Source organism: Chenopodium quinoa, unplaced genomic scaffold (assembly GCF_001683475.1).
Source record: "Chenopodium quinoa cultivar QQ74 unplaced genomic scaffold, ASM168347v1, whole genome shotgun sequence".
Lineage (NCBI taxonomy): Eukaryota > Viridiplantae > Streptophyta > Magnoliopsida > Caryophyllales > Amaranthaceae > Chenopodium > Chenopodium quinoa.
This window is the reverse complement of record NW_018744167.1, coordinates 1,542,592-1,568,919: the sequence shown is the minus strand read 5'-3', so window position 1 is coordinate 1,568,919 and position 26,328 is coordinate 1,542,592. Positions and strand designations below refer to the sequence as shown.

Genomic DNA, 26,328 nt, shown 5'->3' with positions numbered 1-26,328 from the left:
AAAGATCATACAAATTTTAAAAAAGGTTACTGTGTTAAAAATAAGGTTATTATAATATAATTAGGGGTCACTATATTGAATATAATGTCAGTTACGTGTGTATAAAACTTATGTCCACAATAATATTATTGTGGACTTTGTGGACCAGATCCACACAAAATTTTCCGACTTTTGCATGCCTTTATGTTTAGGCTATGATGTCTAGTTTATGATGTCTTGGATACTTTGGTTACTACCCTGTATTATGTAATATGTAATGGTTTTTGTATTTGAGTTTTGATTCCTATGATTCTCTGGTTTTAAATTTTCTGGTTACTATTGTTTCAAAAAGGTCACTATAATTTACATTTTGATTTTTTTTTTCTATAATAATGGTGCCAAAGACTTGAAGAAGAAAACTAGAGCTAACAAGAAAAAGGAGCAAAACAAAGAGTTTTGGACATCATGACAACTGTTCCACCATGCATTCAACATTTAACAAAGCAATTTTTCTTTTGAACGATTTGAATATTTGGTCAATGATTATAGCCATATAGGTATTCATTTATTTGAGAAAGTTTGCTATGTGGAACAACTCAACTATTATCAACTTGTAATTTGAAAATGATTTGTACAATTATTATAAAATAAAATAAAAGAACAAAACTGTTGGGCATGGCCGCATGAGTGCCCTTAATATTTTTTGAAAGGATCAAGGTTACCTAATGCCTAAGATATTATCTATACCTATACAGCTATGAATTTCAGTAAAAAATTTAAAATGGATATATACAACTTCAGATCGTAGCCGGAAACCTACTTACAGTACCTAAGTTCACAGCCACAAATGAACATTACACATCAATATAAATACAGCCAAATGGCTTTACTTCAACTTGTACACGGTTACCTAGTGTCAAGACTCCTCCGTAATGCATGTCAAGCTATGTGAACTTTCGGAACTTTCTGTTACCTAGGACTCTTGATGCTTTTCTAGTCTTAATTGTGTGTTCAAGCACTGCATATATCCTTACACTTGAACACAGGTACTTTGATACGGAATTTAAAGTCCCAAGTAAAAACTGGCTGACCACGCCATCCTCATCAGAAATTCCAATATAAGACTGCATGAGAATTCACTAATTCCATAGCAACAGCAATAACAAGGGATTGTCCTGACTCCTGAGGCTTTAGACTTAGCAAATGATAAATAATTCCACGCCCATTGCTTCTCTTGTTGATAGAAAAATCCCTCAGATTATCCACAAAAAGTCCAAGCAGTCCAGCTCCTAAGAAGTGCCCATTGCAGTTGAGTGTTCTCGGAAGACACATTCCAGAAGCTCTTATACCTGAATGTAGCAAGTGTCACAACTAATGAATTCAGCTGAAAAACTACAGAAGCCAGCTGCAGAAACCTGTAAAATGCCATGTATATTATCAGAACCTTTTCCTCGCTTAAAGGCCGTAATGATATGCAAAAGAGAAAGCTGCGAGCACTATACACTTCATTGTAAATGGGGGGAAATTATCACCAACATAATCAATAATAACACAGATCCAGTTGTGTCTTCACATAAATGAACTTGTCATAATTTTAAACAATTATGTTGGTAAATTCTCTCCCTTTTTGCCGTTAGTCTCACTTTTCTAATCAGCTCATCACTGCAATGGTGGTTGTATTGGTATTAAGGAGAGAAAACCTGAGCCAGATCAGGATGATTCCAAAGAAAACGAGAGTCCCACCAGTGGCTGACAGGCTGCTACTCCAGTAGAGCAGACATGATTTTTAGTGGGAATGCCTTACCCAATGGATCTATAAAGGACCCCGTGTCCGTTAACTAATGCCAGTAAAGGCCAAGTAATCCTTGCATCTCACAGAGTTACAGGAAGGACAAGTGACAGAAAAGTAAACAAAAGGGAGAAGTGAGGGGAACTGGACAGACAGAGAGAAGGGACTAAAGCGCACAATCAGAATGCCTACAGCTACCAGGCAATAATCAGAAGCGAGGAATTGGTGGTGAAGATAGGGTGCCACATGGAACCATATCACTATTTAAAATGAAGTTTTCAAGTAAATCTTGTGTTTAAACCCTTTTCCCATATCTCTGTTCAATTCTCACCACTAAGCAATAACAAATTTCATGCAACTTACATAATGAAGACAAGGCCTGCATTACCTCCAAATCACAGATCCAAGTTTTTGCTATTTGTCCAATTGTCCCAGCCACAATTCTTGAATATGGTGTTTTATGTTATAAGACCACCTTAGAAGAAGCAAACTTCCTTATAAGTGGGCTTGGGAGGGGATTTATTTGGACGGATATTTGGACTACTATTTGTAAAACCCATCTCTCAAGTCTCACCTACCCACTTCCACAATCGCTACAACCAGTCAACCACCAGTCCACCACCTATGCCGCATAACACCCAAATTCGCCTACTCTCTCCTTTACCACCACTCAAATCTACACCCACTACTAAATTTCCTTCCCAATCCTTTTTCGACTTCACAATCCTAAAATTGAACAAATATTTCACTTATTGCTTGAATTATTCAATGTATAAATGTTGAAGTAAATAAAAGTTGAGAACAAATTTTTTACAAAAGATTAATCGTTAAATGAATTGGAGGAGGCTTTAAGTGCAGTGTGCGGGTGGTTGTACGTGAGATGCCCCTGTTAGTCAATCTTATAGAAGACCCACTGTTGTCCCAACTGTATAAGCATCTCTATCATTACTAGTTCACAGCCTCATAACATTATATGAATCTTATAGTTAAGGCCTTACGGGTTCATTTGGTATCATTGCAGTTTTCTGTTTTTTGTTTTTTAAAATCATGTGATATATTTTTTTTTTGAACAAAAATCATGATAATATTGAAAACTGACTGCAGAAAAGTGGAATAAACTCTTTCTAGTTTCCCGTTCTTGGGTTTTTGTTTTAAAATAAACAGAAAACAAAAAAATGATCCCAAACAAGCCTTGTCGAAGTTAAAGCAGCTGTGCTAGCATACAATATGATACAAATCTAAATAATCAATGAATGCATCAGAACTTTTGATAATTTACCTGATTAGAGGTCCTGAAATAATTCCTTGGCTTGAGCAAGAGGGTTCACTTGACAAACTTCTCTTGCCCACACATTTTGTAAAGCATGCAGAGTCATATGCTCCTCCAAAAGATTCTTCTCCAACATGCTGACAGCATCAAAATCCATCGCGTGACCAGTTATATTCTGTAACATTGGTCATTGGTTTATCAGAAAAAAATATATACAAAGTAGATAAAAAGCAGACTAAAAACAATAGTTATGTGCCACAAAGTCCTATTCACTTGGTTGCCTATCATAATCAGTTTTAGAAGGTATTTCTCATCCTTTTTTAAATATATGATTGCAGAAACAAGACAAAAAAAAATGTAGCCAACCTATAGGTAGAATAAGATAAGAAATACAATACCAAGGAAATGCTACAAAATAGGCAAAACAACTTAAGCAAGAGAACATATAATCTGAACAAGTAGTCATTATGTTTCATCAGCTAAGGTAAACCTCTAGTCCAAAAGTTTCACACTCATGATTTTTCTGAAACATCCACTATCATATCTAGCTTTGGATTTGACCTAATATATCTCAATTTCTGTTCTGAAATAGAAGGTACTAACCCATAATGTGCTAGAACAAGCATTTAACATTATAAACTTAAGCAGATTCTCATCTTGACCGCCAAAAGTGCAATCTGAACCATCAGAAAGCTGAATATCTTGGCATGAAGCGTCATGTATGGATCCATAATTTTTCACTCGTAGTCGTCCATGTTTCTTCAAAATTCTGTCAATATGGTAACTGGGTGTACTGAAGACCCTGCTTCTACTTGCAGCCTTTGATCTCCACCAACAACTTCCAGATTTTGCCTGAGGAATCTCTTCATATAGCCTCAAAAATGTTGCTGCTCTTTCACCATGAGTCCAACAACAACATTGTGATGACCCATCATCTGTTTAGATTTGAATAGTTAATAAGGATGATAAAATTAAGTAAAATCAATTCAATCCACAAATTTGGGAAAAGCTTTTCACTGATAGTATATATTTTGGGAAAGTCATACCCTAGCCAAATAATGAGGATAAACCTTTTGACTTCTATCCTAACCAGTCAGAGCATTAATGAAAAATGGTGTGAGACATAAATAAAACTGATCCGAATTTAATTTATCATTGAGTAGTACTTTGACTACGGAGAATTTTAACATCCAATATATCAGCACAAGAAATCTAGCAAAATTTCTGTCTGAAAGCCTACAGAATTTCAGTAAAATGTAAAGCATAGATAATCAAAACAGTTAACAGAACATTCACAAACAGATAAAACATTCATGTTCCTTAATTAGTGACAGGAAAATTTCAATCATATAATTCGATCAATGGAATGCCATTGATCATAGAGATACTAAAGAATTCCCATAACGAAAAGTTTACATTCGTATTTTAGTCAGCATACATGTTCAGCCATTTATTTACACACAACTTTCATACAATAAGATTCTTAAATATGATGACTATATTTTCAACAACACGCTACAACCTCTGCCCCAATATAATCTTCCACTTAGACTTTGGCATGCACATTAATAATATTAACAGGGGGTAGGCCAAAAAGTAGTTATGAACACAAAGTTGTAAATAGAACGATTAAAAATGTAGCATGAGAAATTGTCGGAAATGTAAGAGGAAAAGGATTGATTTGAAAGGAAAGAAAAATGGTAGTAAGAGAAAAGGGGAGACCAAGTCACATCAGGGTAGGGATTTTTAATACTAGAATAGGTTATAGGAAGATAGTTTAAGGACATCCCATTTCCCATTCCGGAAAACAGGATGACAGAATAAGGACCCAAGAGTAAAAAACTTTCAATTACAATGATAAGATGGAATTTTTACAATTTATGAATTCATGTTGTGATGGCCACAAAGCATGACATAATGCCCATGAGATGTCTCCTTCCACCACCCTACAACAATTACTGTGTTTGGAGTTAAGATTGGTAAGAGTAGGCATGCATGTGTGAGAACTAAGCCAGGTGACCAAAGGATGGAAATTGCTCATGTATTTTGTCCATAAAAGAGCATCAAGTATCAACTACAGCTTCAACCTTAACTGACTTGTTTAAATCCTTATGATCAGTCTCCTTGTTAATCACATGATGAGAATTATCCCAGCACTGTCAGTAAAGACAATGACAAACAGCCACATCCGTAAGAATAGAAAGTTAATTTAATTTGTTAGCCAGATAGAAACTTAACAGTCCCAGAAAAATTTAGCTGTCATACAATAATATTATACATTACATACCCATAATAAAGCCAGCGAGTGGAATGTTTACCACCGGTGACCCCAATTGAATTTGAGACAACAGCTTATCCATATTCGTGTTTCTTTCAAGCATCACAAAGTAAACTGCAACAACCTGCAAAAGGATGTGTAACAATAACAATATATAAATGTTGACCATAAAGACAGTTGGAATAAAACACCCATGTGACAGAATGCCGAGACTACAAAACTTACACTGCAATGGAACCTTCTTGGCTGGCCCGTATCACACTGGATCAGGTCAGATATTAAACAAGATGCAATAGTTTCCTCAGGAATAGGAAAAAGTGATTTCACAGATGAAGGGGTTTCTCTCACAGAGTTGATAGTGATGAATGATACTGGAGTCAACGTAAAACAATTCGGCCCTCTGAAAGACAGAACATATCATTAAAACATGAACCCCACATAAAACTCACAACAGGGGTTTGGGGAGCCCTAAATGTATGCAGTGTTAAGCCTAATTAGTCACAAAATAAATAGATGTTAGAGAGTATTCTTCCAAATGCATCACAGAAAATTTTCAAAGGATAATTTGAAATAAGAAATGATGTGATTTTCAGCTATATAATCAACTATTTATCTTTTTGCAGTTCAGAATAAAGGAATTGGAAAAAATACTGAAAGGAATGGAACTAGACAATATTAGCAGTAATCATCATTACTTTTGAAGCAATTATCAAGAAAATGGAAAGATACGTAATAACTTCCTCCGTCTCACTTTGCTAGGCCACATTTCTAATTTGTGATGGGTCACTTTTTATATCTACCAAGTCAAATTATAAATTTTACTTACTACTCTTACTAATTTTAGGATTTGTTGCATAGTATTACAACAAAATGTTGGTTCTAAACAATTGTATAAATTATCGAGGGTAATTATAGTATTTCGAGTTGTTTCCTTCTGAATGACCTATTAACTAAATGTGACTTATTAATGTAGGGCAGAGAGATAAAAATAACTACTATACTGTTAAGTAAATGTGACTAATTCGATTTCTTAATTTTATCTCAGCTGAGTTGGGCATCTAACAATGAATTACCATCCCTTTTTATTATAAATTATCTCCAACCTCCAATACCCTATAAGGAACAGCCAGTCAGCCCAGATTTTAAATCAAGAGAAAGATCATCAATTTTTTTTATACTAGGTCTTATTGAAGGTTCTCAACACCTTTTCAGGCTGTCTCCTCAATCTTCTCCTCCAACAAAGCTCTGGCAAACTTCATCTCTTTTATTATTTTATAAGCAGAATTTCTACAATTATATTTCCCAAAAACATTTACTGTGATACCATTAAATTAACATAGCTTAGACACCATTAATGACAAAAATACGAAGTAAGAGAAGAATATGATGATTTGATCAATAAGCTGGAATTATAACAATGATAAAGGATATTCAAGCTTTTGAGATGCTTGATTGTTGATTCTGTCCTAATTACCAACCTAATATATTAAACAAGATTCTTATCAATATTCCAATGTAACTCCCTGCTGGGAATCAGTTTAACAATGTAGGCTGGAGACTAAGCTAACAATGGCAGCCTTAGCACGTTGTATTACTCAACAAGGAAAAACAGTAATACACCTTCTTTCGAGAGGAAGGAGCTCTCCCAACTACAGACTTCTGTAATTAATTATTTTCTGATATCTCATTACAAAAACAAACCTCCTATTAATACCCCCAATTAACAGCCTATCCCAAGCTAAGGCATGCCAGCACCATAACAAACAAATAACAAACTGATAACAAACTGTTACAGCAAATTATTATTATACCCTTCTACCCCAAAATTGGTTATAACAAAAATCCAGCTCAGCAAGCCTATAACAGATTCTTCTTGGGTCTTCTAGAGTATGTAAAACGGAAATTGGGCTCGGGCTGGTTCCTAGCAATACCTCCCACCCAAGCTTGCACCTTGTCCTCGAGGTGGAAATCAGGAAACCTGAGATTAACTTCATCAAAAAATTCCCAAGTTGCTTCAAAGGCTTGCAAACCCGTCCAGTGAATCAAAACTTCCATAGAGGCTTGAGAATTCCTCACACCCAACACTTCCCATGGTTCAACCTCCAAAATTAAGTCCGCAGTCAGCTGTGCAGGAAGGGTAGTGGGACGGTGACCAGTACCTAAGGCTTTTTTAAGCTGTGAAATATGAAAAACAGGGTGGATCTTCGTACCAGGGGAAGCTGCAGCTTATAGGCCACCTTACCAATCTTCTGGAGCACTTGGTAAGGGCCATAGAAACGAGGAGAGAGCTTATCATTTGATCTTCGTACCAGGGATCTTTGCCGGTAAGGCTGTAATTTCAGATATACCAGGTCACCCTCCTGAAATTCCCCATCACGCCTTCCCTTGTTCTCATAAGCTTGCATATAAACTTGAGCTTGAGTTAGGTGAAATTTCAGATCATCGAGTATAGCATCACGCTCTAGTAACTGTGCCTCTACTGAAGCCACAGAGGTACTGCCAGAAGCAAATCTCACCAATTGAGGGGGGTCCCGTCCATAGAGAGCCTTGAAAGGGGTGTAATTAGTGGCCGTGTGGAATGATGTATTATACCAATATTCAGCCCAAGGTAACCATCGTGCCCATGTATGGGGTTTTCCATTCACAAAACACCTCAAATAAGATTCCACTCCTTTGTTCACAACCTCAGTTTGACCGTCTGTCTGAGGGTGATAAGCTGTACTGCGCATGAGTTGAGTGCCCTGTAACCTGAACAACTCCTTCCAGAAAACGCTAAGGAACACCTTATCTCGGTCCGAAACAATTGAACTGGGAAACCCATGTAGCTTAACAATTTCTGCCATGAAGATATATGCCACACTTTGAGCAGTAAAAGGGTGCTTGAGAGGAATAAAGTGGCCGTACTTGGATAATCGATCTACTACCACAAGTATGGTGTCCCAACCCGAAGATTTCGGTAACCCTTCTACAAAATCCATGGATATATCCTCCCAAACTCTTTCCGGGATTGGCAAAGGTTGGAGAAGACCCAAGGGAGATAATGTCGAGTGCTTGTTCTGTTGGCAAATATGGCAGTGTTGAACGTACTGTGTCACGTCTTTGCGCATCCCAAACCAGAACCATTCTCCTGCTAGACGTTGATAAGTTTTTAGATCACCAGCGTGCCCACCTACTGCGGAGTCATGGTACTCCCTCAGCAGCTTGGACGTGAGCTCACATCGCTTCGGGATCACTATCCTGCCTTTGTACTTTAAGATCTCGTTTTCCAGAGAAAACCACTTGGGGGCTGCCTCCCCATTCTTAATCTGAGAAATTATGCGTTGTAGAGCTTCATCCTTGTCAATGAAAGCCCGTACATAATCCCATCTCAGCCCACATGAAGAGACCATGGTTCCACACTCAAATTCGGGATTGTGTTGGCGGGAAAGAGCATCTGCTACTTTGTTAGTAACTCCTGGTTTATAGTGAATATCGAAAGTATATCCCAGTAATTTTCTTATCCATTTCTGATATGCCTGACCCACCTCCCTTTGCTCCAACAAGTACTTCAGGCTTCGCTGGTCTGTACGCTGAAATGTCGGCCCAACAAATAATGCCTCCATTTCTCAACAGCAAACACAATTGCCATCAGCTCTTTCTCATATATGGGCTTTTCTCTATTTCTGCTCCCCAAAACCTTGCTGTAATAAGCAATAGGGTGCTCTGCTTGTAGCAGGACAGCCCCTAAGCCATGCCCCAAAGCATCTGTTTCAATCACAAAGGCCATAGAAAAATTAGGTGCAGCTAAGATTGGAGCATTCACCATGGCAGCTTTTAAAGTATTGAAAGCTAAAGTGGCTTCCTCGGTCCACCCAAAGTTGTCCTTTCGCAGCTGCTCAGTCAAGGGAAGGGCAATGTTAGCATACCCTTTGATGAATTTGCGGTAGTACCCTGTGAGGCCTAAGAACCCCCTGAGTTGTTTTAGGTTCATGGGCGGTGGCCAATCTAGCATAGCCTGTATCTTGGAAGAATCAACTTCCACTCCTGCAGCCGAGATCACATGCCCCAAGTACGCTACTCTTTCTCTGCCAAATTCACATTTCTTGAAATTGGCGTACAGGCTATGGTCAGCCAAAGTTTGCAGTACTTGCTGTAAATGATTTTTATGTGAATCCACACAGGGGCTGTAAACCAAAATGTCATCGAAGAATACCAGAACAAACTTCCTTAAAAAAGGTCGGAACACTTCATTCATGAGAGACTGAAAAGTAGCAGGGGCGTTGGTCAGCCCGAACGGCATTACCAGAAATTCCTAATGTCCTTCGTGGGTTCGGAAAGCTGTTTTATGCACATCCTCAGGCTTCACCCGAATCTGATGGTACCCCGATTTGAGGTCTAGTTTTGAAAAGACTGCTGCTCCTCCCAGTTCATCCAACAGTTCATCAATGACGTTGTATCGGAAATTTGTCGGGGACCGTTTCTTTGTTAAGGGCCCTGTAATCAACACAAAAACGCCAGGATCCATCCTTCTTTTTAACCAAGAGAACCGGGCTGGAATACGGGCTTGTTGAGGTCTGAATTATCCCTGCGCTGAGCATGTCCGACACCAACCTCTCAATTTCATCTTTCTGGGTTTGAGGATACCGGTATGGCCTGACACTAACCGGATTGGCCCCACTCCGTAACACAATGGCATGCTCAATATGTCTCTGAGGTGGTAAACCAGCAGGCATATGAAAAACCTGCTGAAACTCCTGGATTAGAGGTCTAAAAACCTCCGGAATGTTCGGCTCCTTCTCCTCTGATTTTTCTGAGTGGTTCAATTCCAACAAGTAACCAAACCCTTCCTTCTGTAAATTTTTGAACATGGCCTTCAAAGAAATGCCAGTCCGCCCCAAATGTGGATCACCCTTCAAAGTGATGGTGCTTCCCTCCCACTGAAATTTCAGTGTCTGATTTTTCCAGTTCGTGGCAATTGTGCCTAACTTCTCTAACCATTGAATTCCCAAAATCATGTCTGAGTTACCCAGAGGGAGTATGAGGAAATCTTCAATGATTGAGATTCCCTGAATGTCGAGCAAAACCCCCTTACAAATCCCTTCTCCCTGCACCGCTTCTCCATTACCGAGAGTTACTCCAAAACTTCTGGTTTCTATGGGGTTTAGACCTAATTTTTGAGCTGCTTCACTAGACACAAAATTATGAGTAGCCCCGGGGTCAATCATCACAACCACGGGGTTCTCATTTACTACTCCTACCATACGCATTGTTTTAGGATTAGTTAAACCCATAACAGAACTTAAAGATACCTCAGGTGAGATAACTGGACCTGGAGAAAGTGGCTCGAGTACATCGGTTTTCGCCTCAACCATAGATAGCTCACGTTGTCATCTTCATCCAGCTCTTCTTCCATGAGCATCACACTCAACCCCCTTCGGCTACAACGGTGGTTTAGGTTCCATTTCTCGTCACAACGGAAACATAGGCCTTGTTCCCGTTTTTGTTGCAGCTCCTTCTCCGTCAACCGCCTTATTTCGCCGGTGGGTTTGGTATTGTTAGGGAATGGTCGAGCTGGGGGAAGATATTTATGGGTAGTGTTTGTGTTTGTGGAGTTTTGGTTAGGGTTCTGGATATTTGAGTGGCTGGACAGAAAGTTGGTGTTTAGGTTTGGGTTATTTTTAACAGATGGGCTTGGGGTTCTCCAGGAAGGTAGGCTGCCAAAGGACTTGGGCTTTGGGCTGATTTTCAACTTCTCCTCAACCCTCATAGATAACTCCATAGCATGGTCCAACGAAACCGGATCTAATAAACGGACCTCCACCCTTATTTCATCCTTGAGACCATTCAAATACTGGCTCTTAGCTATTTCTTCAGGAACATCATCAATGGGGGTTAGGAGCTCAATAAACCGCCTCCGGTAGTCGACCACGGTGCCGGACTGGTAGTGGGCCAGCCACTGCTCGTGCAACGAGCCCGTTGCGGTGGTTCTGAAACGGCGTAGGATTATTCTTTTCAGCGCATCCCACGACCGCAAGGGTTGCCGCCGATTCTCCCATTGATACCAGAGGAGTGCGTCGCCGTCCAACGCCACCACGGCCGCCTCTAGCTTGTCTTCTTCAGAGAGGCGGTAGAAGTGGAAGAATCGCTCAGCACGAAGGATCCAACCATCTGGATTCGTTCCATCAAAAACCGGTAAGTCCAGTTTCCTCAATTTCCAGTTCACATGACCCCCGTGAAATCCTTCCTCCGGTTGCGGTTGTGGATGCGAAGAAAACGGGTTGTCCCAATTATCGGGGGTTCCGTTTTCTTGAGAAGATCGGAGCTCCGATCGGAGTCTCTCCTGTCCTGCTGTAATTTGGTTCGCGATTTCAGCTTTGAGAGTGTCCATCGCGGTGGAGATCTCTCGGGCCACGCGCGCAGGTAACCCAGCAATTTCTTGTTCCAGGAGATCCAAGCGTTGACCGTGGTTCAAGCGAGCCATCACTGTCCCTGCCTAGATCGTTACGGCTCTGATACCAAATTTGCTGGGAATCAGTGTAACAATGTAGGCTGGAGACTAAGCTAACAATGGCAGCCTTAGCACGTTGTATTACTCAACAAGGAAAAACAGTAATACACCTTCTTTCGAGAGGAAGGAGCTCTCACAACTACAGACTTCTGTAATTAATTATTTTCTAATATCTCATTACAAAAACAAACCTCCTATTAATACCCCCAATTAACAGCCTATCCCAAGCTAAGGCATGCCAGCACCATAACAAACTAATAACAAACTGATAACAAACTGTTACAGCAAATTATTATTATACCCTTCTACCCCAAAATTGGTTATAACAAACATCCAGCTCAGCAAGCCTATAAAAGATTCTTCTTGGGTCTTCTAGAGTATGTAAAACGGAAATTGGGCTCGGGCTGGTTCCTAGCACTCCCCTCTTTCTCCAATTAGCTCTATATATATAGAGCTCTTCCTCTAACTGACTAGCTTATTATCCAAGACATGTAATCATAATACAACTACCTCTTCGTCTAGCATAAATTCATAGCATAAACAAGAATCAAAGAAAATGAGATCAATACCAGAACTGAACTACAACAAAATACAAAATCTTTAATAGAGTTAAATAACATGAGGCATTTATACTTTGAACTTTTGAGAGGAACAATTGGCAATAAATCCCTTTTAAAGCATTCAAAATAAACTTGGAACTTTATCCTAGAAGCAAAAAGTAAGAAAAAACAAAATCAAATACGAAGTATGTAGAATGCTAAAGTAAGTGAACAATAAATAACCAACAATGGGTGGGCTAGGCTCACTCAATATATAATACCAGTATTATAAATTAGTCAACCGAAAGAAGTTTCCATAAAATCAATACATTGAACTTGATCTTATAGTAAGTTTTTCCTGCTACACAAAAGAGTCACCTTTGTCAAGAAAACCATTTAATATATCATAAATATAGCTTAAGGTTGTAAAAAGGATGTATAGAGCATTTTTGCAAAATTTAATATTTATATTTCTTGAAAGAGGGGAGAATGAGTTAGCCCTATCTTGTAATAACATTCTTTATAATAAAATGAATTCTTATTACTTCCCTTCAAGATTTATCAAATTAATAAATAAAAACACACAGGAAGTACAATATAGGAATCTTGTCTGCTAAAAACTTTATACCTAAGTGCAAGTATCCTGTGAAATGTAACAGCTGCACCTGGCCCCAATCCAACAGGATAGTCAAGCTTACTAAGGCAACCACAAATCTGCAGCTGGTATTAGCATAAACTGTAATTAGCTAACTGCATTATTAAAGCAAGGTGATAAACATAGCAGCCATCATAAATCAACAACATTTTGTAGAGTTATAAAACTTTCTTAAAAGCTTGGGTGTTAGGACAAAAATAAGATAAGTGTGAGTTTCACAAGATTGACAGATTCCTTGCCTATGAAGAAAGCATAAGCTTATTAAACTATGATTGTTCATAAATAAATTACAGCCAAAATAAAATCATCTAACTCTTGCATATGCATGTGCAGCCCAAAATTTTATAGTTACCAGCTATATTGTAACTAGAAAAATGAATGCTTGGTATAATGTGAAATCATTTCAATAAAAGGGAGGAGAACTGTGCGTTTTAAAACATGAAATAAATAAAAGATTAAAATGAGATTACCGAATTATTGTCAGCTGAACAAGTATTTGATCCAATCATGTAAACAAGCTTACTGCTGCAATGAAACAACTCAAGTTCTAGTTTGCTTTCAAATTGTAGTATGACAACTTCAGCTCAACTACAATACAAAACTTAGTGCTGCAGCAAAATGACATAATGGATCTTAGATCACCACCAAGCCATTCCAATTTTGATCAAATGTAGAGATGAAGCAATAGTGGCTTAAGATTTTAGGGTTGAGGAAAGTAATATGAGTGGTTATTACTTAATGCTTATGCTAAGTAAATGGTTCAAAATAAAAATATCCTATGCGTTTGCTATGCATGAATTTGTATTGAAACAAGAATGAAGTTTTTTTTCTTTCGGCTTAGATACATCCTAGTTAAGCTGGTACATGAGTTTTAAAATACTTAAGATTTTTTAGTATCCTCACAACAATGAAGGGGAAGTTTCACAAAAAAAGAATAGGTGTATTATACTAGTTGCACTTTGAGGTTTGAATCCTGTTGATTCTTCAAGATTAAGTGGCCTTAGGGTCTGAAAAATCAGGCTAGTAACTTATTATTTAAAGGCTAAGTTCTAATGTGTCAAATATAGTTTCAAGTTCATTTCCTTTTCCTGTCAGCATATTAAAATAACTCTTTTGTTATCACTTGGTAATAGAGCAGTATTCTTGGGTACAGAAGGCACAGAGCAGTCAGCTTTCAATCAGATCAAAGCTGGTTAAGGATCAAGACATAATAATAATTACCATGTGACAATCCGTCAAGACAAGCAGGTTGATTGAGCATTCCTTTCCTATGCTGGATTTCGGCAGATGAATGTTATGAGCAGCTCTATTGCACGGGATTCTATCAATAGAATAGCCATCAGAATTGTAAAGTCTGGCTACAATTCCTTGCAGAGAGATTAATTTTCCTTCGGGAAGACCAATGCCAGAATAAATTCCTTGGTTCTCAAAAAGGCCTGTCATAATGTTCCCGCAGCCAACTTCTTGTTGAATATTAAAGATATTTGTTGGTTTCAGTGACAAGTTTAAGACAAGCTTCTTCAAGCTCTGAAACCCAATATCCACATCTGAGAGATCAGTTGCATCTACTGCCACATGTAGATCAACATCAGTGAAAGATCCATGATCAGCAATGCTACAAGGGTTGAGCACAAGCTCATTTTGATGGCAGAACCTGTTTAAGTTCTTCCTAGTAGAATGAGAAGCATATGAGAGATCGTTGCATGAGACAGAGGAACAGTCCATGGCTTCACCAAATTGAAATGAAAGGCTCCAGAATTTTGTATCTGAGGTGATGAACATGCTACTTCCCATGTGGTGAGAATCACACAAGCACTTCTCAGCACAATGCTTCATGATGTAAATACCACCAATTTGCATGAACTAAAATCATTGCAAAGTTAAGTATCAGAAATAATTTCTCATTTTAAAAATAGATTAGAAATTGGAACACATTTCAAAAGAAATGAGGATTGACCTTATACTTGGAGAAGTTTTCAGAATTGAACTCTAGAACTTTTCTTGAACAAAGCATGTCAGTGATGTCACAGTTACCATCAACAAAACACAGAGCTGCAGGTACATCCATGACTTGACCATGTATTTCTCTACCAGTTACCTTACAAGGAAATTGAATGGAAGATGCACCTCTAAATCTGTTGGTAATCCTTGTCTTGTGTGGCAAGGAAAGCAGATTGTTTGGTTGGTCACATGATCTGTTTTCAAATTCTTCAAAATTGTTGCATAATCCAACTTTGTCAATGCAACTTGATGTTAGATGAGTTTTACATCTCTTAAAAGAAAACGCATCGTGGCAGCCAATTACAAGATCATCTTGTGGCATTTTTGTCTGAAAAACTGCACCATTACTCACACCAATACTCAGATCCCATGGCAAGACCATGACCTCAGCAAATAAACGGCTTTTGCCAGATACGTCACCGTGAAACTGCAATCCAGTAACAAATTCATAGTACTATATTGCCAAGAATTCAAATGCTAATATAATAATCACAAAGGTTACATCGAAGGCAGCCATGAAGCTGTCTTCACAGAAAAAAATCTAAACAAAAGTTGAACTGATTAAACTTGTTTGAGGAGATCATAGTGATGATACCATGACATACCCGTGATTGCAACGGGAATTTGTGGGTTAAATAGAGCAAGTGAAATGCTCCAGGATCAAGTTTTGCAGTGCTATTGATTGCACTCAAGCATGGATGAACGGTGAAATGCCTGTAGCTTACATTGCTCCAAGAAAAGTGCAAATATACTGTCAACTGCATTCGTCTTTCTACTGGGATGGTCTCAAACAAACTTCCGCATGAAAAAAAGTTGCTAAGAAGCATCCAAAATTGAGCCCACATTCCGGGCTTGCCTTCTAACACAAGATTATAGTCAAAAACCTGAAAGAAAAAAATGCAAGACACAATATGGTATTTCATGCAATATTACAAAAGGTGCAGATTTTATGACTGTCTAACCCCTTAATTTCTGAATAAATGCATTACTTGTTTTTACACAAAGTTTTAGGACAGCTGACGTGCAGGATTTGAAAAGTAGCATTAATGTAAAAGTGGGGTAAGTTGGGTATGCAAAGTAGTATTATATTGTATGAGTTAGGGTCACACATATAGAAGTGATGCATTTATTCAGAAACAGAGGGAGTGAAAACAAAAGCATAAACAAAGTTGTAAGGTTCATGTGCTCAGTCACAAACTGTAACGACTGCTACTGCTGGGAAGAGCAAGTATAAAGATTGGATCACCTATGAGCGCAGAGGAAAGAAAGGGCAGCCAAAAGCGCAGCAGGGAAGGCCACCCAATCAGTGCACCAATCAATGAGCAGCTCATGATTAGTAGCAGCATCCTCTGTGGGTGTGACAGCTGCAATCTTATTTTGTCTCTTTTATTCTTGGCTTGTTCTGTAAATATAAGAAAGGGGGAGAGGGAGTGTGTTGGGTAGTCAGTCGTTTTGTAATCCCTAGAGTTAGGAGAGTTGTACCCTAAAGGTACTCAATAGAGAGTAGTGGCCTCAAGCCACCCTTTTGTCCAAGCTTCCATTTTTGAATCATTTAATCAACAGCCTTCTTCCGTAAAAATGGCATCTTTATTGCTTTCTTATTGTCGTTTTACAATCACAGTAAGGTAGTGTGTTACAATTGGTATTAGAGTGGCGGTTCTGCGACCACCGGAGCCGGAAACCACCACGCTCCATCAGTTTTATTTAATTAAAAAATAAAAAAAAATAAAAATTGGTTATTTCTGCAACTCAGAGATGTGATACCTTGGAAGAACAGATGGCCGGAGTGCAAACTCGGTTGGAGACGTTGGAGGCTGCAATGAGAACTCAGGAGGAGTCCATTAAGAAGACCGTGGAAGAGGCCAATCAACGGCTCGATGGCCGCTTTGAGTTGTTCAGGCAACAACAGGAAGCTCAGATGATGGTCAATACCACCACTCAAACCCAGTGTTTTGAGGAGCTGCGAACTTTGGTGAACCAGAGAAACCAAGAGAACGCTCAACCCTTCAACTAAGGGATGCGCAACTGGAAAGGAGGAGAGCAATGCTGGAAGCCGAGGAAGTTGGATATGCCCGTTTTTGAAGGGATAGACCCAGATGGGTGGATACTAAAAGGGGAAAAGTATTTCCACCATTACCGGCTCACGGAGGAACAAAGATTACAGACCGTCGTTTCCACCTTGGAAGGAGATGCTTTACGATGGTTTCAATGGGAGAATCGGAGGAGACCCATACCAAATTAGGAGAGCCTGAAGAGCCGTGTTTTACACCGGTTCCGGAAACTCACGTGGGTAGTCTCCACGAACAGTGGTTGGCGGCGAGTCAGGAGACCACTGTCATGGAGTACTGAAAGAAATTCATTGAATTGTTTAATGAACCCCTTTAATCTGGAGCAAGCTATGGAAATAGCGGGACGGGTCGAAGAAAGGAATCGAGTAGGCGGGCTCAAGAAGGGACCCGGATATTTTGGGTCGAGTAGACCCGTGGCCAGCAATAGTGGGTCGAAGGCTTCGAGTGGGCCAGGCCTCATAAGCTCCTATGGGACTCCGCCAACAAGCCACCACTTTCAAGGGCTGGCCTAAGGCTCCATCAGAGTCAGTCAACTTTCCAAGAACGACCAGCTCGTCTTCTGCCAAATCCGGTGAACCACGGCGGTTTGACCGATGCCGAACATCAAGAGCGGAAGGCAAAGGGCCTTTGCTTTCGTTGCGATGAGCGCTGAAGCGTCGGCCACCGGTGTAAAAATCGCGAGATGAGTGTTCTGCTTCTTGGCGGAGCAGAGGACGACGAGGCCAGGCCGTCAAAACCAACCGACGGTGACACCACCGACGACGAACTCACGCCAAGTGGTAGGTATCTCTAACCATAGAACAATGAAACTCGAAGGAAAGGTGGGACCGAAGCCGGTGGTGATTCTCGTAAATCCGGGGGCCACCCACAACTTCATTTCCGATTGTCTGGTGGCGGAGGTGGGAATACCGGTGGCGGGGACGCGTGAATTTGGGGTTTCGCTTGGAAATGGCGATATTATTTAGGGAAAAGGAAGGTGTCGGGGAGTGAGGGTCGTGATAAATGGCGGCTTCGTGGTGGTCGAAAACTTTTTGCCGTTGCAATTGGGTAATGCGGACCTGATTCTGGGAATTGAAAGGTTGGAGAAGCTTGGGCCGATGGTCCACAATTAGAAGACCCACCTCATGAGTTTCATGGTGGGAGATGAGAAGGTGACTTTAAAGGGAAACCCAACCTTGACTCGGACCCGAGTCACATTCAAGGCTATGCTCAGGACCTTGCGCCATGAACGGGGAAACTTATGGGTGGAAGTTAACCGCGCTGAGGCGGCAGAACAAGAGACAGCACAGGGTGCCTGGGTGGTTGGCAGGGACCTTAGAACAGTTTCAAGGGGTTTTCGCATCTCCCAAAGGGCTACCACCCAAACGGGGGCACGAGCATGCTATCGTGTTGAAGGAGGGCAGCAACCCGGTGAGCGTAAGGCCGTACCGGTACCCACAATTTCAGAAAGATGAACAGTTAATTAAACGAGATGCTAGAGGCAGGGAAAATCAAACTTTCAGCCTATTTTCGAGCCCGGTTTCGTTGGTTAAAAAGGACGGTTCATGGCGGTTTTGTGTGGATTACCGTGCCTTGAACCGAGAAACAATTCCCGACAAATACCCCATTTCCATAATAGATGAGCTACTTGATGAGCTCCATGGGGCGGCGATGTTCTCGAGACTTGACCTTAAATCGGGTCATTACGAGGGGCATTACGAGTTCTTAGTAATGCCTTTCGAACCAACAAATGCGCCGGCCACCTTCCAAGCACTCATGAACGAGGTGTTTAGGCCGTACTTGCGAAAATTTGTGCTTGTGTTTTTTGATGACATCCTAATCTATAGCTCGAATAAGGAGATTCACTTGGAGCATATGAAAGTGGTGCTGTCCAAATTAGAGGAGCATAGTTTGGTAGCCAACTTCAAGAAGTGCGAGTTCGGTCAAGCCAAGGTCGCCTATTTGGGACATAAGTCTAAGGATGGGGTGGCTGTCGACTTAGAGAAGGTGAGGGCTATGGTAGAGTGGCCAATTCCACAAGGAGTTGCGCGGGTTCCTAGAATTAACCGGTAATTACCGGAAATTCATAAGAGGATACGCACAGATAGCTAGGCCCTTGACAGAGCAGCTACGAAAAGACAATTTTAGGTGGTCGATAGAGGCCACGACAGCATTTGAGTGGCTGAAATCAGCCATGAATTCGGCCCCTGTTCTGACCATGCCGGACTTCAGCAAGCAATTTGTGATTGAAGCAGACGCTTCAAGCTTCGGGCTAGGAGTTGTCCTAATGCAAGGCTTTCTACAGCATATTATTAGGCCCAAGATCCCAAGCTAAGGCCATTTACGAGAAGGAACTAATGGCAATTTGTTTGGCCATGGTCAAGTGGCGGCATTACTTGCTTGGGCGTCATTTTGTGGTGAGAACCGATCAACAAAGTCTGAAATATATTATGGAGCAAAGGGAAGTGAGTGGGGAGTATCAAAAGTGGGTTCGGAAGCTATTGGGATTTGACTTTGAGATCCAATTTAAACCCGAGGCTAGCAACCGAGTCGCGGATGCCTTGTCTAGGAGGGGTGAGGTAGTTGGAGAGTTGGCAATAATGGTTTCAAAATCAGGAATTAATTAGGATGAATTGGGGAAGGAAGTGAAGGCCGACAAGGACCTTAGCCGAATAGCAGCAGACCTCCAGCGGGATCAGGGACTCATGTGGGCTTCACACTCGAAGGGGAGATATTATTATTCAAGGGGAGGGTAGTAGTTCCTAAAGGGTCAACCTTAATTCCCAAACTCTTGACCGAGTATCATGATAGTCCGGTTGGAGGACACCAAGGAGAAACCAAGACATACTTGAGGATTGCCGCGGAGTGGTATTGGTCGGGAATGTGGAAGGAAATAGGGGTGTATGTGAGGCAATGCGCGGTATGCCAGCAAGCTAAACACTCGCAATTACATCCATCGGGGTTGCTACACCCCTTGCCCATTCCCGAAGCCATTTGGGAAGACATTTCGATGGATTTTGTGGAGGGACTTCCACTCTCAAAGGGGATAGACTCGGTGTTGGTGGTAGTGGACAGATTAACTAAGTACGTGCATTTTATTGGGTTGAAGCACCCATATGGTGCCTTAATAGTGGCCGAGGTGTTCTCTAAGGAGGTCGTAAGGCTTCATGGGATGCCGGCTTCGATTGTGTCGGATAGAGATCGTATTTTCATGAGTGTATTTTGGAAGGAATTATTTAGGCTACAAGGGATAGACCTCAAGAGAAGCAACTCATATCACCCTCAAACCAACGGCCAAACAGAGATCGTCAACAAAACTTTGGAAACATACTTGTGTTGTTTTGTGAATGGTAAGCCCAAATCGTAGGGAAAGTGGCTGCATTGGGCAGAGTATGCATATAATACCTCCTATCATGCATCTACTGGGTTCACACCTTTCCAAGTTGTATAAGATTAAGGTGGGTAGTGGGCAGACTCTAGTTGATAGGTTAGAGGAATGGCTTCAAGAGAGAGATTGGGTGTTAGAGGACTTACACATAAATCTGATTCGGGCTCAACAAAGAATGAAATTTCACACGGATAGGCGAAGGAGGGAAGAGGAATTTCAGGTTGGAGACTTGGTCTATTTGAAATTGCAACCATATCGGCAAAAATCCCTTGCAAAGTGGCCAAATGAGAAGCTAGCACCTCGCTTCTATGGTCCCTTCAAGGTGGTTCAACGTATTGGAAAAGTAGCATACAAGTTAGAGCTACCTGACACGTGCAGAGTTCACCCCGTGTTCCATGTCTCTCAGCTCAAATGCGCACTAGGTGATCACTTGGCAAGCCCTACCATGACCTCAGCAGCTGACTGAGGAGCTGGAACTTAAAGCTGGGCCAGAGAGCTTGCTGGACATCAGGACTGCAAGAGTAACCCCAGGATTCGAGAGGTGTTAATTAAGTGGCAAGGGCTGTCCTTAATTAAAGCCACTTGGGAGGAAGCAACAACAATTCAAGAGAGGTTCCCATCATTTCACCTTGAGAACAAGGTGACTCTTGAAGAGGGGGTCAGGGGGGAGATGTAACGACTGCTACTGCTGGGAAGAGCAAGTATAAAGATTGGATCACCTATGAGCGCAGAGGAAAGAAACGGCAGCCAAAAGCGCAGCAGGGAAGGCCACCCAATCAGTGCACCAATCAATGAGCAGCTCATGATTAGTAGCAGCATCCCCTGTGGGTGTGACAGCTGCAATCTTATTTTAACTCTTTTATTCTTGACTTGTTCTGTAAATATAAGAAAGAGGGAGAGGGAGTGTGTTGGGTAGGCAGTCATTTTGTAATCCCTAGAGTTAGTAGAGTTGTACCCTAAAGGTACTCAATAGAGAGTAGTGGCCTCAAGCCACCCTTTTGTCCAAGCTTCCATTTTTGAATCAATTAATCAACAGCCTTCTTCCCTAAAAATGGCATCTTTATTGCTTTCTTATTGCCGTTTTACAATCACAGTAAGGTAGTGTGTTACACAAACTCTGCAAAGGATCAACAAAAGGTCCCACCTCAACTTATTCTCTCTAAGACAAGCTTTTGTAAAAGAAATGAAACATTATGAAAAAAAAATTCACGAGATTATAAACTATCACCTCATAGATAGCATTAATGTCCCAGGCTGATGGAATGTCTGGTATAACAGCATCAACACTAGCTGTGCCATCAATATATTGCAATCTTCCAGTAGCTGGACAAATCTAAATATAGCACAGCCAGCCATTAGAAGGGCAATGGATATTAAACCAATGTGAACTGAGTTATAGTATATAATAACAAATATCACTTTTTTAGGTGACATAAAAAATAAATAAAAAAAAATAGAAGACAACAATGTAATCATCAAAAATTGTCCAAATTGAAAAAAAAAATAATAAAAAAAAATATATATAAAAAAATAATAAAAAAAATATATATATATATATATATATATATATATATATATATTTATAGAAATCGTTAATAAACAAGCTTGAACATGAACACAAGATTACATTTTTTTATCCGAAAAACATAAGGTGTTTAATAACTCGGCTTGTTATAAATAATGCAAGCTCAAACATATTTATGAGCTTTATCAAAAGCTTAATCTTGTCAAGATAACTGAGCTTGCTCTGTTAAACATGAGCAAGTTAATACTCAGGTCGACTTGGCACAACCCCTACCTAAAAGCAAGTTTATCACCTTCATGCAGCACTGTATGCAGTAGGAACACCCCTACCAGCAGTCTTAAGTGGGGCTTATTGAACCCCAAATAGATGCAACTGAATAAGAACTACTCATAAGCTTCTGCATAGTTTTTGTAGTCACTAGACTTTAGCATTAACCAGTAAAACCTATCTATTCTACAGAATAAGTGTATATAAACAACTTATTTTTGTACAACAAAAAAATTTGCTAGAAAATAGATGGATCATAGTACTAACCTTCAAGTTCCCTAGTAAAGAAACTCCAATGTCTTTACTAGGTAAGATCCTCCTGATTAGTTGATCAGAAAGTCTTTTTTCCCTGAAAGGATGACCTACTTGGCTGCATTCTTCTAAGATTTTGATACCATTATTCATTTGCAGAAGTGATATTATAAACATCCTCTCACAGTTATTGACTAAATAGGAGAATGGCATGGCCTGCAAAAGAAGTAAGCACATCTCCTATCATTATTTATGGAAACAAGGGTTATCAAAGAAGTATCAATGAAATACACTCGCATGATTATATAGTCCACCTCATAATTGAATAACCTAAAAGATCATATTTTACCCAGTGTTCAAAAAATTCAGAGAGCTAACCAAACTTAAGCTGCTGTAGTTGATGTTGCTACCAGAGCCACATGAATCATGCTTGCAGAACTCCGTGAAAGAACCATGCTGTCAAAACATAAATCACTTAATAAGATGACAAGGTCGAAAAAATAATCGCCAGAATCCCTCTTCATGTTCGAAATAAAGCTACCAAATTTACCCGTGACTGAAAAACGGATGATGGCAGCGTGGACCTGGCATAAGTTTGCACCAAACCTTCCTTCTGATGACACCACATAATATTTCCAAATAAGAATTAATTAAGCTGTAATAGACATCAATTGATAACAAATTTCAGCAAAATCACAAGATTCATACGAAGGAGATAAAGGAGGAATAAATTACATGCTTTGTTCCTAGAATCTCCTTTTCTGAAAAAGCTCCAGAAAACTTTTTTCTTAGACATTGGACCAAGAGTAATGTCCTGAAACCACAAAATAGGATTGCAAGTCAGCTATGAGTTGCCAGCGCTAAAAATAAATAAAAATAAAACATTGCTCCACAAATATTTTATCCTACCATAATCGAGCTGGAAAGACCAATGTCTCCATAAATTTTCCCAGAAGACTCTGAGACCGGTACACTGGCTGACACCTGCACCATCAAAGTGTCTTGTGTGACACATCAAAAACTCAACTATAGCCTAAAATCTAAAAGCAATGTGCATTAGACTTATACCCAATTTCCAATGGAGAGAAAGATATCGTCCTTATGTTGGTCTTGCAGCAAGCCCCAAGTATAAGCATTTTCCCCCAGGTAAACTTCGGGTTCACAATATGAACATTCCTCACAGATAGCTACAGCAAAGAAAAAATGGACAAATAACCTCAGTTCAGCATATCACAGCATAAATCAATCAAAATCCAATTCTGGGCTCGAAAAGAGAACTCACAATTGAGCCAACCCTGACACTATGAGGCAAAAGCAATGATTCGTCTGTAAGTAAGAGCCAAACATCTTCATCCAACTCAACAACCATGCCCTGCATATAAGTGCTTCTGACTACACCAATATACATACCTAATTCCCAATTTCCATTGATTCGAGCTTTATCATTTTGAAACGAATATCCTTCATTTTGTTGTAACTTGGGAACACTCAAACAAGTCATTTCAGTTGACACAAACATTAATCTAGTCTCTTCATTCTCTATGTACACCAACTTCTTTCGCAATCCCGACAATAGAAGTACACTTCCTACAAGCTTCAAAAACACAAAGTACGGAGACGAGCCAACCCCACAAAAGTACACATATTCAATTCTACTAAAACAATGTGAATCCCTTCTTAAACCTAAATCATCAGAAATCTTTACACAGTCTTTAAATTTGCATAACCTACAATCACAGCACAAAACCTCTAAAATAAAACCACGGCGATTCTCCGAAACACAAGGAATCAACGAAACAGGACTAACAGAACCCAATACACCATAAACACTATACTTACCCTTAGGATCACAATCATTCCCAACAACATCATTATCATCAAAAACCAAAGGAAAAAATTCAACATTACCAGAAACACAACATCCCACAAATTCCCATCTAATAATCTCCAAAAATCCACCACATTGCTTCAAAGGGATGAAATTCCAAGCGATAACACGAATTTCCCTCTTAATCATATTCAAATCGAACTCCAGAACGTCGCAGCAAAGCGAACCGGAATCGTCCGAGAAGGAGAAACAATGGTGAGGAGAATGACTAAAGAGTGGGAGACGGAGAATTCCGATTATGATTGAAGGTTGAGAGAGAGATTTGAGGATTTTGGCGCGAGAAGTAGTGCTAGGGTTTAGGGTTTTGGAGGAGTTGATGGAAGGTGGAGGAGTGGGCGGAGGAGGGGAGTAGAGGAGAGAGACGGCGCCGGAGATTGGGCGGCGGCGACGGAGAAGGTCGGAAATTGGAATTAGTTTAACGCCTTCCATTTTGAAGGTACTAATCGAATGTTCAAAGTGCTGCTGACATTCCTTTTATTCTTCCTGCTAAATCCGCTAAATCACTTGTGTCAGCAGAAAGGCGGGAAAGTAAAACAAGGTTTTTTGTTTTATGACTCTAACAGCACACGTTGGTATTTAAGATGATAGTAACAACAAATTATATCGATACCAACAAAATAATTTTATGTTCGTTGGTATCAATGAATAAGGTGATTGGTATCATGGTGATACTATTTAAAGTATAATGAAATATCAACATGTGTTATGACATTATTATTTTCAAGTGTGATAAAAGTGAATGAACGATTATACTCTTGTTAGAATCATAAATGACTTTAATAGTTAGAGTCTTAGAATTCCTCTTAAGGGGGTGTTTGGTTTACGGAATATAGGTATGAGATATGAGTTTAAAATGACTAAAATTCATATTATATGTTTGTTTGTTAAAAGTATGAATTTTAAATACATACCTCAAACCCATAAGATATGAAATTCAGAAACCTTTAGGGGAGGTGGATTTGGCTCATTTCATTCCCTTGGATATCAAATATATGGTATTAAGGGGATGAAACTCCATTCCATAATTGAACCAAACACATGGTATTAAGTGTCAAGTTCCAACTTGATACCACCTTAACCAATACCACTACATGAACCAAACGCCCTCTAGAAAATTATTATTTGATAAAATTAAAGTACTTAGGGTGATATTATAAATGACCTACATACCCTTGAAAATAATCTCTTCCCCCTAATTCAATCTACCTCATACATCTCCATCTCCTTCACACTGTTCACCAAGCCGCCATCACCCACAACATATTCACTACCTAAACGAAAACAACCTCTTCATGGAGGTAGCAGCCTACTACGCAACACCGATCGAGCTCCATCGACCAGGACGAGCGCACGCGAAATAGACGCCACCATCGTCATGCCTTGTTAAGGGAAGCAACTACGGGGGAAAAGTCGGCCACCGTGAGGTGAGTCTTTTCTTCTTTTTTTGTTGGTTATGAACGTTTGTCGGAGATGTCCTCAACGTGATGGAGACATCTGTCGGAGATGTTCCCTCCATGGTGGAGACATCAGTCGGAGGTGTCCCTACCACAACAGAGACATCTCCTTCAGATGTCTCCACAACGTGGGGGGAATCTGTTGTAGATGTTCTTCCATTGATAAGACATCTGTCGGAGATGTCCCTACCACGGTATAGACATCTCCTTCAGATGTCAACTGATATTTTTCTGTAAATTTTTTTCAATTTTTTTTTAAAAATATTTCAAAATTAATTAGTCAAAATTAATGTTTTGCATCTAATTTGATTTATCGTAATTAGTCAAAATTAATTAGACATATGCGGGAGATGTCCCAACCACAAAAGAGACATCTGTTGGAGATGTCCCAATCACGTAAGGGCATCTGTGGGAGATGTCCCTACCACGTAAGTGACATCTATGGGAGATGCCCCTACCACTAAGGGAAAACTCTCGAAGATGTCCCTTCCACGGATAAGACATTTGT

General features: G+C 40.0%; 1 protein-coding gene across 1 annotated transcript; it reads right to left on the bottom strand.

Annotated features, from left to right (window-relative positions):
• Positions 1–593: 593 nt before the first annotated feature.
• Positions 594–24,835, bottom strand: LOC110693830 (CST complex subunit CTC1). Its single transcript, XM_021870981.1, has 17 exons — positions 23,761–24,835; positions 23,547–23,665; positions 23,388–23,462; positions 23,214–23,292; positions 23,029–23,091; positions 22,857–22,934; positions 22,494–22,694; positions 21,663–21,767; positions 15,604–15,882; positions 14,955–15,425; positions 14,219–14,860; positions 12,971–13,062; positions 5,542–5,716; positions 5,326–5,440; positions 3,642–3,973; positions 3,048–3,213; positions 594–1,394 (listed from the first exon to the last, which is right to left on the bottom strand). Exons 1-16 carry the CDS (start codon positions 24,793–24,795, stop codon positions 3,052–3,054), a joined length of 4,023 nt encoding a protein of 1,340 aa, XP_021726673.1. The 5' UTR covers positions 24,796–24,835; the 3' UTR covers positions 594–1,394; positions 3,048–3,051.
• Between the last annotated feature and the right edge of the window lie 1,493 nt (positions 24,836–26,328).